The 16620-nt window shown below is 47.3% G+C and overlaps 1 protein-coding gene across 1 annotated transcript in view; it reads right to left on the bottom strand.

Annotated features, from left to right (window-relative positions):
- YME1L1 (YME1 like 1 ATPase) overlaps window positions 1-16620 on the bottom strand; it is a 465708-nt gene that overhangs the window by 355707 nt on the left and 93381 nt on the right. The window contains exon 8 of the mRNA XM_086941610.1: window positions 9148-9230. Coding sequence (XP_086797736.1) covers window positions 9148-9230 — 83 coding nt within the window. The remainder of the gene's footprint in view (window positions 1-9147; window positions 9231-16620) is intronic.

A 16620-nucleotide genomic window follows, 5' to 3' on the forward strand; every position in this document is an offset into this window, starting at 1 on the left:
GAATCTTAACCACAGATTTCAACACGGAGTACTGCGAAGTAAATCATAAAATCTGGCGGAGAGAAATAACTGAAGATACTAAAACCAAAGGAAGAGGTGTCTTATATGAATCCAATATATGCCTCATGACTGTCAGGTTAAACACCACATGAAAACTGACAAAAAGAGACACACGGGCTGTGATTAACCTGACACAAAAAAGCGGCTAAAGAGAGAACACTTTATCTGACATGGTGGAGATTAGCCCTGAGGGGAGTGGGACAGGATTTGTAAATCAGATGAGGCATAGTCTCCATACTAATTACTAACCTTTAAAGGAGACCGCCACATTGTACATTATTTTTGCATCGGGTGAAATAACGTGCTGGTTGAATTTCATGTTTCCAGACACCTAGAACACAACGTGCCAGGTGACCCTTCAGTGGTGAATGATTTTCACTATCCCCTCGATCCAGTTGGAACTGGAAAACAGTTACTGAGCGGTGGTGTGGCAAGTCTTTCCCACCTGTTTTTTTAAGCAATATTCCTCTCCCTCCGCAGTGGCTAATCTCCTTCACTCCTCCATGGGCTTCCAGGAAATGTGCCCTGGGTCAGATTAAATTGCTAAGAGGTATTTTGCAGCATAGGCCCCCAAGCTGTCACCAGCATGACTCCGGTGCAGCATTTTCGTCAGAACGAGGGCTGGTTCCTATATGCACATAAAACACGGATTATATTGGCAGTGATAACAATGACGGGAAATGCACGCCTAAGCAGCTGCAGGGATAACCATTTTATAGGAATTCTCAAAGCTGCAACTATAGCCAAATTTGGGGAGGTGGGGAGTGTAATTCTTCCAGGAATAGGCTCTCTGCCTGAGACAGGGGCTGAGTCCGCTTCCCAGTCACACACACAGTTGCACCCGAGTAGTTCACAGGTCTTTAAAAGACCATTTACGTCTGGACGAGGCTTTGTTGCTTTTTTCACCCCTTCATCTCCAGAATGGAGATGAAGGATTCTGGAGATGAAGGGGTGAAAAAGCAACAAAGCCTCGTCCAGACGTAAATGGTCTTTTAAAGACCTGTAAAGTACTCTGGTGAGGCTGTGTGTGTGACCGGGAAGCTGACTCACCGGGTTGACACACACGACAAGGGGGGAGGGGGGAGGACGCTGAAGCCCTTTGAGCCATATGGGCATTCTGAGCAATAACTGGGAATGCGCGTTTTCTGCTCAGATGCAAAGAGAGGTCTGACACACTCTAACAGCTGTCCCGCCCAAGTTCTGTGTTTCCCAGCCCTGCCTCGCTACCTGCTGCCGTCAAGCTGTGTGTTTAGGAGCAGGACTTGGCTAGCCCAGCTCCTCCCTGGGCCCCCTGCCAGGGTGAAGTCCGCCGCCTCGAGCGTATGTATTGCACGCCTGAGAATTGTCTGAAAGGGGGTGGAGACCCCTGCGGGCAAAGACTAAGTACCTCTTCTCCCCAGATAAAAAGGGGCCCCTCCAGAAGTTAGCATGCTGATAGCCCATTAAACCACCCCGAGCTCCTGCACACAAACAGGCCACCCGTGCACCTTAGCCCAATCAGAAAAATGTATCGTGCAACACGGGGAAACAAACAACGGAAAACCCTCAAAAAGAACCAATGCAGGCAGCTGGGAGGTTTCCGTTCACTTTCCCGAGCAACCTTTTCAGCACAGTTCAGCTTTGTACTGCTTTGGCTCCCTCAAGTGGCCAAGCAGTATAAGAATGTGAAAAATCAGTGACACTCGGTTTCAACCGGGTCAGCTAATTTTTAGACAGTATGGTTTTCTCGAGCATAATCGGTTTAAACCGAATTCCGAACAGCCTAATTTATGCGGTAGGGCTCCTGCTCAAGTTTCTGCAGAACTCTTGGAATGAGAGGAAATGGGGGAATGAGCCAGCAAACGTTCCTTTCCAGGAGAAGTGGAAGGCATTCCCAGAGAGCATGGGTGAGGAAATGGCGTAGAACCTGCATTTTTTGTTGAGGGATGTAGGGAATATATCTATGGTTGGACCCCCTCCACCCAACACTGAAATACCTTTCGTAGCTGTGTCTCTTAACTCCCACTCATGACATTGTGTGTTGTCTCTGCTGAGGGAGCTGGCCCACTCGTTTTAAACTCCTATTTTGTACTTGCATTGATATCACATGGGCTATAAGCCATTCCCAGATCTGATGCGCTAGGACTGACAGGGCACGAGACTTCGTCCCACCTGGTTTCTGTAGGTAAAACATGGTGGTGGTGTCGTCTAGGAGGACGAGAATTGACGCTCCCCTGAGGGGTGGAAAATGCGAAGGGGGCACACTTCATGTTCTTACCTACTTTTCCAACTGGTTCGCCTGCCAAAAGTGGGGGGTTGAACTGGGGGCTGCATTGTGCTGCTAGCAGCAGTGACAGCGGTCGCATTACAAAGGCGGCAAGGCCTTTGACACTTCCATCTTCAGCACTGTGCTCATCCTGGGGGAGGACATATAGACCAGATCAGCTGGTGCTGGTCTATACTTTTTTCTACTCTGGGATTTAGCACCCTACATCTTACTGGATCTTTAAAAATGTCAGGAGCATGTTTAATAGCCCCTTTGATCCTAGGTAATATTTGAGTAGACCTTTGTGACTGCTCAAAAGTGTCTAGTAAGAAATCCTCCTCAATGGCATCAGAGTGCATTGACACTCCATGGTAAAGAGCAGCTCTGTTTAATAAATGATTAAATCCAATACTATCTTCTGCAGGGAAAGGTTTTGTTGGGTAGTACTGAGGCTCAGGGATGTCTGGTGTAAAACCATATGCCTCGTCCTCCTTGGGATATTGGGGGTTGACATCATCTAAAGGGTATGTTACGTCATTGCCCCCACCTAAATCATACTCTTCATCAGTGTGGTGTGATGATGCAGGAGATTGAACTGGAGAAGTTATAGGTTCAATGTAAGGACTAGTAGAGGAAGGGTGCATTGGAGAAGTTGCACAGTCCTTTTTGGCAGGAACCACAGGTGGAAGTGGTGTGTCTGCTGGTCTTTTGTTATAGGGAATTGCTTCTGGTCTTTTTTTATATGGAATTGCTTCCACATGTCCAGTTTTTGGATTAATATAGACCTTTTTCTGTTTAGGATCTGGTTTAAACAGCTCTTCTTGTTCCATAATCATCTTTGTCGTTGATTTTTTTCGGTGCCAATAGAGGTTGATTAGTGTTCTTTGCCTTAGAAGGAGTGATCGAGTCCTGTGGCAATTTTTTCGGTGCCGAAGGTGGTCTAGGCTTGTCTGTATCATGCCTTGGAGACTTTGGTAGTGATATTGTAGATTTCGGCGTGGAGACAGGTTTTGTTGGGCCTGCGGCGCCGGAATCTGGTTTCCCTTCTTTATTTTTGGAACCGGAGGGTTTCGGAGTCGAAGCTTTCGGGTCCGGTACAGTTCTTGGCTTCGGCACCGATGTGTCTTTTGGTTCAGGTGCCGAAGAGTCGTAGTCTTTGGACACCAAAGGGCGTTTTGGCTTCGGTGTCGAAGAATCCTTCGGTGTCGAAGGATGTTTCGGTGCCAATGGAGGAGGTGGAATTGGCACATGATGTTTTTTCGGCAGCGAGGCACCGTAAGGCGTAGTCTTTTTCCTCTGAGCTGAGCCCGCAGGCGGGGCGTCAGAGAGTAAATTTCGGTCTTGACTGGGCCCCATGGGCGGAGTGCCGACCGTCTTGGGTAGTGTATGTTGTGCGGGGCAGTGGTACTCACAGGTTGTCGAGATGGAATCGAATCGTCCGAGTCCTCTGCCCCCGATATGATCTGGAGATCAGGCGAGTCTTCCTTGGCGACGAGTGGAGCCTCGTCTTCAGAGATATCTTTGATTGGATCTTCGTCCTCGGAGACGTCTTCTTCGACGATCTCCTCCTCAAAGATGGCCTCTGGTGCTGGCGCTGATCTCATTTCGTGTCGACGGGCCCTCCGATCCGATCAAAGAAAACTATTCGGGAAGGAGGCACAGGCTGAGCAGGTCGACTCGTCGTGTTCTGGCGAGAGACAGAGGTTGCAGACCTCGTGATGGTCGCTATGAGGGAACTTTGCTCGACATACCGGGCATCTCTTAAATGGAGTTCTGTCCATGAGGCGTAGGACGTACGGCGCAGATAGGCCCAACGTCCCGCGTCGACGCACCAGAATGTAGCTGGTGATGTTGAAAAGTCTATTCGATGTTGAAATAAGTTTATCTAAAGTTTCTCGCTTCGAAAATGCAGAAAAAGTATTTTCTAGCGGGAGCGGAAAACTTTCATCCGAACCCAGTGGCGGAAAAAAACAATCTGAGGATGGAGTTGATGACCATGCGCAGTATTGTCCAAGGGAGGAGTCACCTATCTCGTGACTACAAAGACTTCTTCCAAGAAGACAACAACCTGCAATCATCCGAGCCCAACACCAGGTGGCGATCTATTGCTAAGTGTAGGATCTGCAGCTCATATGCCTCGAACAGTTAATTTTGGGACTACATGCCGGGTCTCTCCCCTGCTTGCTTACTTATGGTTTGTACTAACCAAAGTAGTGACGTTGGTCCATTTTTGTTTAGAGAGCCGAGCACGCACATCTGACATATACTTCCGAAATGTGGCCAATTCTGCTGGTGCAGTACAAGAGAACAAAGCAGATACTGCTTCTTTGCATGTCGGACCCCTTTAGAGAGACTCATCGGTTTTAACAACCTCCGACGTACAGGTAGCAGACCAGGACCACAACACCAAATGCAGCTGGGAACCATTTCTGTACTTGGAGATTCTGCACCTGGTTATGGGAGCCAAAGATTTCTATCCGGGATTTAATTATTTTATTGGAAGGTGCACAAGCCTGGTCCATTGAATATCTTAAGCACTTCCTCTCCAGTTCTTGCTTCAAATATGGTTGTATTCTGTGCTCTTTGTATGATATAATCGATCCAGAAAGATCTCCCCCTGGCTGGATAATTTAGTAAATCTGCTTCCTGTGATAACTGCTGAATTTGTGTGTGCGGTGTGTGTGAAGGTTTTTGTATTTTATTTTATGTGCGTGAGTGGTGAGGTTTATCGGTGAGTGATGTTTAAAAAGGGCCTAGCTCGTGGGGTAAGCTCAGTATTAATTTTAATGGCCCCCGGGCTGGCGCAATTAAAAGGTGAAAGAAGTGGAGGTGTGGTATGCAGAGCAATGTGCATCACCTCCTGTGTGTGTGTGTCAACATGTTTCGGAGTCGGAACTCCTTCTTCAGGACGGGGTCCACAAATCCCCACCTTACTCATGTTTCTCTACTTTAAAAAGGTGTTCTATTTACAAAAGAGGAGTAGTGCTAGAGTGCATCGCACTAGCCCTCACAAAGAACTTTTTTTAATTCAACACCACCATCTATCTCCAGAGCCATAGTACGAGCATGGGGAGCACTTTCGCTCCAAGCCTGGCCGGGTTGATTGTCCACCATATGGAGACAAACAAGATTCTTCATAACCTCAACTCCTTTAGACAGCACATAATCACGTGGAAGAGGTATATCGATGACGTGCTTGTCATCTGGCAGGGGGACCTTTTGTCAGTAACACAATTAATGGAGTGGCTAAATGTCCAAAATCGTTATCTGAAATTCACACACTCAGTGTCAAAAGAATCACTGGTCTTCCTAAACCGGAACATTTACCATGAGGATGGAATCCTTAAAACAACGGCCCATTTTAAGCCCACAGCAAGGAACTGCCTACTGAGGTTTGACAGTTTCCATCCCAGACACCTCCGGGTAAATTTCCCGTATGGCCAGTTCCTTCGCTTAAGGAGAAATTGTACTGACATGGCCACTTACAAATCCCAAGCATCTGACCTCAAAACTAAACTACAAAAGAGGCAGTACCCAGATAAAATCATTGATGCAGCCATGAAAAGGGCTAGAAATAACAGGGAATTCCTACTAGAAGATAAAGTACAACCGAGCAGAGCAAACCAGACCTATATGTGTGACTACATATAGTACGCACTCCAATGAAGTGTCCAAGATCATTAATAAACATTGGCGCATCCTTACTTGTGGCACACTGGATTTTGAGAAACCACTGTTCGCTCACAGAAGAGGGAGAAATCTCAAGGATATACTTGTCTATACGCGCCCTAAACACAACCAGCAACTGTCACTCGCCCAACATGGAATACAAGGCCACTATCCCTGTGGAAACTGTGGCAGCTGCCACCTTACCAAAAAGAGGAAGCAACTGACATTCAGCAATTGAACAAAGTGGGACCAACGTAGACTGACCAATTGCAACAGTAAGAATGTAGTGTACATGATCACCTGTCCCTGCGGCCTAGAATACATAGGCATGACCACCAGAGCAGTGAAAGTGCGGCTAAACGAACACAAAAGTAACATTCGGTGCAAGAAAAGCACTACCAAGATGGCTACACATTTCCTAGAAACACAACACTGTGTTAATGACATGGCATGGACAATAATTGAGCAGCTGCCATCAGAGGTAGGCTTATTTGAAAAAGAGCAACGTTGGGTGTTCAGGCTGGGCACCCACATTAGAGGCCTCAATGACGACATACCCTGGGGCCAACTGTCATGAATGAATTCAGCAGGCATTAATCTGCCCTCCCTGTTTATCAAAAACTGAGTTCTCCCCCCTGTAGAAATGTTGGGGCCCTCCCTTCCGAGAATGCACTGGGGACGCCGCAAATAAACACTACTTCACTAACTGGCCAGTGCATTACTTCTACCTTTACCATTATGCTGTGTGTATCTATATATGCCATTTAACATTGCGGTATTATTGATACCAGAACCACTCTCGTACTATGATTAATGCTACTCCCAAATCATACTCAACCTGCGATTGACATAAGAATATGTATTTAAACCCAACACGTGAGCCGATATGCACCGCATCAGGAGGCTCATAACTCCGCGAATGTTCCTGCATTGAGACAGTGTATAACGCACATGCTCAGGAGAGAGGTCGGCTCTTAGCGCACATGCGCGCAGACACGTCTCTGTAACAGGCATGCGCAGTAAAGGAAGCCAGCTGACACCAATGCTACACGGCGTACATGAGCACCAGAATACCCAAGTAAGGACACATCCGACTACTTAAGGACCGATTAGCGCACTAATTGGCAATTAACACAAGTATAAAACTCGAGACCCCACCGGGAGACACCGCACTCTCAGCGGAGCCGCGTATGGGGCAGTCAGGAGGCAGACTCTCTTAGACTTCGTGAGTATACCACCATTGGGGAAAAGAAGAGTAGTCCAGCGACAATGTGAGTACTATAGATCGCCTAAAATCTCCATCATTTACAGGTAGCGAATCGGCACGAGGACCCCTACGTCCGGAGGCTCATGAGGCATTGGACTTGATTTATAACAGTATGCTCCTCTTTTTGCCTCTCACTGTATTAACCCATGAACCTTATCACCACCATAAGGCCAATTAATGAACAACCGACTATCTTTAGAGTGTGTGCTTTATGTTGAGTGTGTGTATGTCTTGTATTTGTCTCTTTTTTCACGTCGGGCCCGATTTCACGAATAGAATGACATTCCTGTCTAGAGATCGTAGCCCGCACCATTTTATGTTTTTCCACAGGTCACTGAGCCTAGTTTTTGCTAAGGAGCAGACCACCAGAAAAAAAATGTTGTCCCCTTCTTTTGCAGGTCGACTGAATTGCGACAAACAGAATTTGTAGGTACATTGCATAACCTGCACTTTACTTTTGTAAATAAAACACATTTTTAAAGTAGAGAAACATGAGTAAGGTGGGGATTTGTGGACCCCCTCCTGAAGAAGGAGTTCCGACTCCGGAACATGTTGACACACACACACACAGGAGGTGATGCACATTGCCCTGCATACCACACCTCCACTTCTTTCACCTTTTAATAGCGCCAGCCCGGGGGCCCATTAAAATTAATACTGAGCTTACCCCACGAGGCAGGCCCGTTTTAAACATCACTCACCGATAAACCTCACCACTCACGCACATAAAATAAAATACAAAAACCTTGACACACACCACACATAGTCATCCAGAATAGTGCTCCCGCGTAGTCACAGGTCGTTGCACGCCGCATCCCGTAGAGGGGTGCGAAGACCTCAATGATGAAGCATGACACCAAGGGTCCTTTTGGTGTGTGAGGGGTATTTTACAAACACTGGGTGCTCCCAACCAAAGTAGGGAAGCCCTTCCATTGTAAGAGTGGATTCCTATTGTTTATACATATTGTGATCCTGAGCCAGCCTCCAATGTTTACTCAACTTCATGATATTTTTGTACTCTGATGCCCAGCCAGCCTTCTAATGTCCTAATAGAAATACACTTTTTTCATAGAAAGTACACAGTGTTAAAAACAAAAAGGCATGCAATGTAGGGGGGGTATGCCAGCGGGCGGTGGGGGGACTCGAGATACCAAAAGATGGTATGTAAAACCAAAAATGTGGTCAAGAATGTCTTTAGAAAAGAGCATATTTTAATGCGTGTAAATCCTGTTCACAGGAAGATTGAGATTTGTTGTTTTTCAACTACCACTGCTGAGCATTTTGGGTAAACAATGATCTAGCACATTTTCAGCTCTGTTGAGCCTGCAATCACATTAGCTCCATTTTACCACAGTTCTTTTCTATCTAAAAAAACAAAGCTTTTTCAGCGTGCTTCTATACTATACTAATTCTAATTGCTTTTTGTTTTAAAGGGAAAAAAAGCTAATAAAAAGTGTTTTGGGATTCAGCACATGGACAGGGATGTACACTGTTTATGGCATTCAATGAAGGGATGATCGTGGGAAGCTCTTAATACATGTGAGAAGGCAATGAGATGACAAACTAGACTTTTTCAAAATATAAACCAGGATTTAACCACATGGCTGCTGGGCGTTTTCCCCCCTCCTGTGCTGGAAAATGCCATTTTAGTGGCACCATGACGAGCTCAGCTCGTCATCAGCACACGACACCCGTGGGTGATGACGAGCTGAGCTCGTCATCAGCATCGAAAGGGTTAACTCCTTTCAGTGATGGATTTTTAGCCCTAAACCACCAATCGGAAAACATCTTTGGTTCAAGCACATACTCACTGAAGAATTACAATCATCTGGCCAAACAAAGTGAGGCAATCATAATTAAAAACACAACTCTTGTATGATACCCATCATAAGATGTGAAACCTTACCCCTTTTACATGGTCAAATGTAACATTTTTCATGTGAATTGGATCAACTTGAGCATCAAGTCCAGTTGATGTCCGGAAACGAACTGCAAAAAAAAAAAAAAAAGTAAAAGACTGGAAGAAAATGTACTTTAAGGCGGTTGTTTCTTCTATATGCCCTTAAGTCACCCCAAACCCAACTTGTGGAACTGCATTTACCATATGGAAAGACGGTAAACCACTACTCAAAAAGGCTGATGTAGGAAAGTGGGTTTCTGTTGCAGTATCCCCCCCCACACTTTTTGACAGATTTCTGATGCACTATGACTTGATGTGCCCTGGGTCCCTGCCAATCTGGTTGCCAGGGCCTTCATTTTCCCCCGAAACTATACCTTTGTACCCCCAATTGGCACCTCTCAGATCAGCTGTAAGTCCCTTGTAAAAGGTACCATGGGTACGAAGGGCACTGTGACCATATTGTGCCACCCTTAGAGGTCCTGTATGTAACTACATACATAAGTGGACACACACACACACACACACACACACACACACACACGTACACACGCACAAATCGACATGCCATACAAACATGCGTGCCATGCCGGTGGTTTAGGTAAGACACCCCTCTAGCTGGGTGCACTATACCACTGGTAAGGGCACATTTGCATGAGCACTGTACCTCTACAGTGTCTAAGTCTATTCTTAGACATTGTAAGTGCAATAACGCCATAAACAGTATATGGTCTGGGAGTGTATCATTACGAACTTCATAGCACCATAATGCCTTTACGGAATTCTGGGAAGTTTGGTAGCAAACGTCTCAGCATAATAAACCCACACTGAGGCCAGAATGCACTCCGAGGGCATCTTTGAGAAGCCCCCTAAAAAACAACCAGACTCTACTGGGTTCCCAGACAAGGTTCCGGACCCCTGGGGGAGCCTTTGCTCACTGAGCTCAGAAACAAAGCCTTTTCCTGGGCCAAGGTGTTCACACCTCCCCCAGGTTAGGAAGAGCCATCTGTTGCAGGGCAGCTTCAAAGGCCTTGTTGCCTTTGCAAAGCGACCTCTAGCCTCTCCAGCTATCAGGAGCAGGCCCACTTCCGGTCTCACCCACTTTTCGGCAGGTAGACAGGCAGGAAAAATTAGAACAAACTAGATGGTGTGCCCACCTCTGCCAACCCCACCCCTCAGGTGGGGGAGGCGAGGTGAAGCCCACTCTTCAGTGCCCACCATCTTGCAGATGGCAGGCACTCTGTAATCAGGATCAGGGATTGTGTCCACACCCCATGTGGGGTGAGCACACCAAGTGTTTAGTCACTCTAAGGTCGTAGCCCATTGGCTATTAACCCAAGACCCCTAAAACGCCGACTAAATACAGTATTTAGGGGGCAGCCCTGAACCAAGAAGGATACCACAAATGGAGTGTAAGGTATTATCTACTTTTACCTCTGCCTACCTCTGGGGATCCACTGGACTCTGTGGACACTATACCTTACTTTGGTCGAATATATACAGAGCCAGCTTCCTACATGGCACCAAAATCTTTTTATTGCTTAGGGCATTTAACGGTCTTAATCTGGCCCTGCAGACGGCATCACATTGCATCTCAGAGCCAACCACAAATCTTTCCATAGTGATCTTGTAATTCACCTTATTCAAATTGCTCTCAAGAATATCTATTAAAGGGAACAAGTTACAAATGTTCCCATTAACCCCTGCCATGCTGCCCTGACCATTGGAATCCCCTACAGTGATGTAACACAAGTTAAATAACCAGGTTTACATGTGAATCGCAACAGAGCCACAGTAATCAAAGAAAATGAGGGGACAGCGATGTCAAAACTGGCAAACTAGGTACATAATTGAATTAGACTCCCCCTTCTCTGAACAGTAGGATTGCATTTATGAACATGGTTGTCCTGCCGAAACTGCTGTATTTGTTTACAAATATCCCACGCCTCCTCCCAAAACACTTCAACATGCTGAAGACCCTGACGACACTGGCCTGGGTAGGGAACCAGCCCCGCATAAGAAGGGAAATGCCAACGTTCCCACAGGAACAGGGGGAGACTGGCAGCAACAGATTTCGAGCTGCATTATTATTGTACTCAAGCCCATTTTGCCTATAACTGGCTTCGACACCCCGCTATGAGTCAAAGATAATCTCGTTCCTCCAAAACCACTGGTAAAATGGAAGGGCTCATTCCCCCTCCACCACCCCCAACCGTGAAGAGATTAACTGTGACCTACACAAAGAGTGCCTGGGATCACATTAGACTGGGATAAAGGTATGCTATTTTATACTCATCTGAAAAATCGCTCATGTCTGATCTGCACTAATGGAGAGTGTGTAAAACCAGGGTCCTCCTGTGTTTAGTGAAGTGGGGAGGATCTAAAAGTGCTCCAACTTCTAATTGCTGTGTCGGTCATAGACTAACCGAAATCCCCTGCGCTAGATGCATTTTTTTTCTATTGGGTACAGGCCCTATGCTAAGCTACATACCCATCCTTTTCTCAGGAACCAATTGATTCTAAAAAGTTAGTACTCCTCACTGCCCGACATGTAGAAGACGAACAGCCAGACAATGCCTGACAATGAATGCTGAAGTCCCAATAGTGACACCAAGGAAAAGGTCACAATGGTAGAAGGATGGGGTTGACGTAATGACTGGTAAGGAATGGACATACTGCCGTGGGCATTTAAGAGCCAAAGATTTTAATGGCCGCCAACGGCTCATACATTTTATGTTCTTGTATCAACTCCATCACACCCACATAAACCTCTCCTTGTTTGAGATGCGTCACACCTGAAACAGACAGCTTGGCTATGCCCACTGGTATCAGACTACTTGTGCAAAGTATTTTGACTACTGTCGGACATGACTGATGTTGATATGGGCTTCTTGTGGTGCGCTAAAAGAAGCTACTTACCAGTATGCATCTGTTCTTGGCATGTAGGGCTGCTGACATTCATATCTGTGCATAGATCGCCGCCTAGTGTTGGGTCCGGATGATTGCACATTGTTGTCCTGGAAGAGTCTTCGAAATATCACGAGATAGGTGGCTCCTCCCCTGGACTACAGTGCGCATGGGCATCCTCTCCCTCCTCAGATTGTTTTTCGCCATTGTGGCAGAGATGGAGTATGATACAGTAAGTGATGACCATGCCTGAGAATAATTCTGAGTGCTACAGCTGCGACAGGCACCGGGGAGGAGGGCGGGTGATATGAATGTCAGCAGCCCTACATGCCAAGAACAGATGCATACTGGTAAGTAGCATATTCGTTCGCGGCATGTGGGCTGCTGAATTTATATCTGTGCATAGAATAAATAGCAGTTTCCTCCTTAGCGGTGGTTGCCCGTGCCAGCTGCAGCAGTCTGAAAAAGGGTTCTGAGAACAGCCTGTCCTACAGCAGCTTGCTGTTTGGAGTGTACATCCACGAAGTAGTGTTTGGTAAATGTATGTATGGTGGTCCATGTGGCTGCTCTACATATATCCTCTAGAGGAATGTTACCTAGGAAAGCCATGGATGCCCCTAACTTGCGTGTGGAATGCGCTCTTGGGGGAACTGTTAATGTGCGTTTAGCCTTTTGATAACAGATCTGTATGCACTTAACAATCCATCTGGCTATACCTGATTTGGAAATGGGGTTGCCTTAGTGCTGTGGAGAGAAGGCAACAAACAGTTGCTTAGTTTTCCTGAAATCTTTTGTCCTGTCTATGTAATACAGGAGAGCTCTTTTAACATCTAGTGTGTGCAGTGCTCGGTCTGCCACTGACTCTGGGTTTGGGAAGAATACTGGCAGTTCTATCGTTTGGTTAATGTGGAACTGTGACACCACCTTAGGCATAAATTTAGGGATGGTACGCAGCACTACCCTATTAGCATGAATCTGTATGAAAGGCTCTTGAATAGTTAGGGCTTGAAGCTCACAAACTCTTCTTAGCGATGTGATCGCTACCAGGAATGCCACTTTCCATGTCAGAAACTGTATCTCACAAGAGTGAAGAGGTTCAAAGGGTGGCCCCATCAGTCTGGTGAGAACTAGGTTTAGATTCCAGACAGGTTAAGGCGGGTGTCTGGGAGGAATTACTCTCGAGTCCCTCCATAAAAGCTTTAATGGCTGGCACTCTGAAAAGGGAAAGGTGCTGTCTGTTTTGAAGATAAGCTGCCATTGCAGCTAAATGTATCCTGATGGAACTATATGCCAGATTGCATTAGTGTAGATGCAACAAATAACATATAATGTTTTGCGTTGATGCATCTAGCGGATTTATGTCATTATTGGAACAATAAATGACAAATCGCTTCCATTTTGTCGCATAGCATGCCCTGGTTGTAGGCCTTCTAGCCTCCTTGATAATGTTCATACAGTCAGGCGGCAGTTTCAGGTAGCCAAATTCTATGACCTCAGGAGCCATATTGCAAGGCTCAACTGTTGCGGATCTGGGTGCTGAATGTCTCCACGGCACTGAGTGAGGAGACTGGGTGTGAGTCGCAGTCGTTGGTGAGGCACCACTGAAAGTTCTAGGAACGTGGTGTACCATGCCTGCCTTGCCCATGTTGGAGCAACCAGGATGAGTGTCATTGAGTGCTGCCGCAGTTTGCGCGCCACCAGCGGTATGAGCAGTGCTGGAGGAAAAGCGTACGCAAATCTGCCTGACCAGTTCATCCATATCGCATTGCCCTGAGACTGCGGGTGTGGGAACCTGGCGGCGAAGGCTTGGCATTTTGCGTTTTCCTTTGTGGCGAATAGGTCTATCTCTGGATGACCCCACTGCTGGAAATACGGTCGTAGCACCGAGGGATGTATCTCCCACTCGTGCATCTCATGGCTGTGCCTGCTGAGCAGGTCCGCCATCTGGTTGTCCTTGCCTGGGAGGTGTTCCGCCATGAGGTACATGTTTCTTTGAATGGCCCACTTCCACATGCTCTGGGCTAGGTGTGACAATTGTGGAGAGATTGTCCCTCCTTGCTTCTGCATGCAATACATGGCAGTCATGATGTCCGTCCGGATCAGCACGACTTTGTTGCACAAATGTAATTTGAACGCCTTCATCACCATGAAGATTGCCATCAGTTCCAGCAGGTTGATGTGCATCTTCTGCTGCTGCGCCGTCCATAGTCCCTGCACTGTATAATGGAGGACATGCGCTCCCCAGCCCTGGAGAGATGCGTCCGTCGTCAGCACTATCTGTGGTACAGGCTCTTAGAACGGTCGTCCCCTGCAAAGGTTTTGTGTGTTCCACCAATGCAGAGAGTTGTATGCACGACCGGTCACCAACACTAGGTCTTTTAGATGTCCCCGAGCCTGGTTCCACTGTCTTGCCAAGCACTCCTGAAGCGGACGCATGTGTAGCCTCGCGTGAGGGACTATGAAGATGCAGGAGGCCATCATGCCCATCCGCTGCATAAATACTTGCGCTGGGAGTGAGTGTTGGGGTCTGAATTTCTGAATCAGCAATTGCATGCTGTTGATTCTTGCTGAGTTTGGCTGTGCTGTTGCCGCCAGAGTGTTTATTTCCGCCCCTAGGTACTGTTGTACATGTGCGGGTTGAAGATAAGATTTTGGGTAATTCTGTGAAAATCCCAGACTGTGTAGGAGGTGAATCGTGCGGGACATGTGCTTGGCACATTGCTGGACTGACTTTGCTTGGAAAAGCTAGTCGTCCAGATAAGGATAGACATGGATGTGTTGTCTCCGAAGGTGCGCAGCTACCGTCGCCAAGCACTTGGTAAACACTCTGTGGGCTGTAGTGTACCGAACTGGTAATGCTGGTTTTTTAAGGTGAACCTGAGATATTTCCTGTGTCCTGGGTGAATTGGAATGTGGAAATATGCGTCCTTCAGGTATAGGGTTGCTAGGAAATCTCCCTGACTGAGCAATGGTAGAACTTGCTGCAAAGTGAGCATGTGAAAATGTTCTGACAAGATGTATTGGTTCAGGGTTCTGAGGTCTAGAATGGGCCTGAGAGACCCGTCCTTCTTTGGGATTAAGAAGTACAGTAAGTACACCCCTGTACCCTGTTGTTCTAACGGCACGAGTTCTATGGCCCCTTTTTGCAGCATGCAGATGACCTCTTGCTGCAATAAGTGCATGTGCTCTGCGGACATAGGACGGTGCCTTGGGGATATGTTGGGTGGAGTGGAGGTTAGTTCTAGACAATAGCCGTATTGGAAAAGTTGTCTCACCCACCTGTCTGTGGTAATGCCTTCCCAGACTGGCAGGAACTGCTGAAGTCTTCCCCCGACCGGTGTTATATGGTCCGGGGGCAGTGACAAGACGTCACTGTTAATTGGTGGCGGAGGATCTGGCATTATTATTTCCTCGTCCTCTGCCTTTGGTGCTGTTCCCACGGTATCCACCCCTATTGTTTTTGTTATAGGTGGTCTGCGTGCCTCCTTTGTTGTATTGCAAACAAAACAGGTGATGGACCGAATGTGGATCAATGTCACACATTCAACCCAGTCAAAAGATCTGGGCCCACATCCATCGTTTTTTTGCACTCCACACCACCCTGGGTTAGACAATGGCGATATGCAAATCACCTCTGACCCTGTGCCCCATGGGAACAGTCCAGTCCGAACTACAAAAGCCATGTCCTTCCCAGAACGGAATCAAGCATCCGAGGACCGGACCGGTTTCGAGGTAACACCTCTCATCAGCCCGGCTAGCTTGACTCCAGTGGTGTGGAGTGCCTGAGACCCACGTCTGAGCATCCCCAGCGCACTTTTGGCGGCAATTGCAAACAAAACAGGTGATGGACCGAATGTGGATCAATGTCACACATTCAACCCAGTCAAAAGATCTGGGCCCAAATCCATCGTTTTTTTGCACTCCACACCACCCTGGGTTAGACAATGGCGATATGCAAATCAGCTCTGACCCTGTGCCCCATGGGAACAGTCCAGTCCGAACTACAAAAGCCATGTCCTTCCCAGAACGGAATCAAGCATCCGAGGACCGGACCGGTTTCGAGGTAACACCTCTCATCAGCCCGGCTAGCTTGACTCCAGTGGTGTGGAGTGCCTGGGACCCACGTCTGAGCATCCCCAGCGCACTTATGGTGGCAATTGCAAACAAAACAGGTGATGGACCGAATGTGGATCAATGTCACACATTCAACCCAGTCAAAAGATCTGGGCCCAAATCCATTGTTTTTTTGCACTCCACACCACCCTGGGTTAGACAATGGCGATATGCAAATAAGCTCTGACCCTGTGCCCCATGGGAACAGTCCAGTCCGAACTACAAAAGCCATGTCCTTCCCAGAACGGAATCAAGCATCCGAGGACCGGACCGGTTTCGAGGTAACACCTCATCAGCCCGGCTAGCTTGTGGTGTGAAGTGCCTGGGACCCACGTCTGAGCATCCCCAGCGCACTTATGGCGGCAATTGCAAACAAAACAGGTGATGGACCGAATGTGGATCAATGTCACACATTCAACCCAGTCAAAAGATCTGGGCCCAAATCCATCGTTTTTTTGCACT

The sequence above is a fragment of the Lissotriton vulgaris genome, chromosome 10, assembly GCF_964263255.1.
Source record: "Lissotriton vulgaris chromosome 10, aLisVul1.2, whole genome shotgun sequence".
Lineage (NCBI taxonomy): Eukaryota > Metazoa > Chordata > Amphibia > Caudata > Salamandridae > Lissotriton > Lissotriton vulgaris.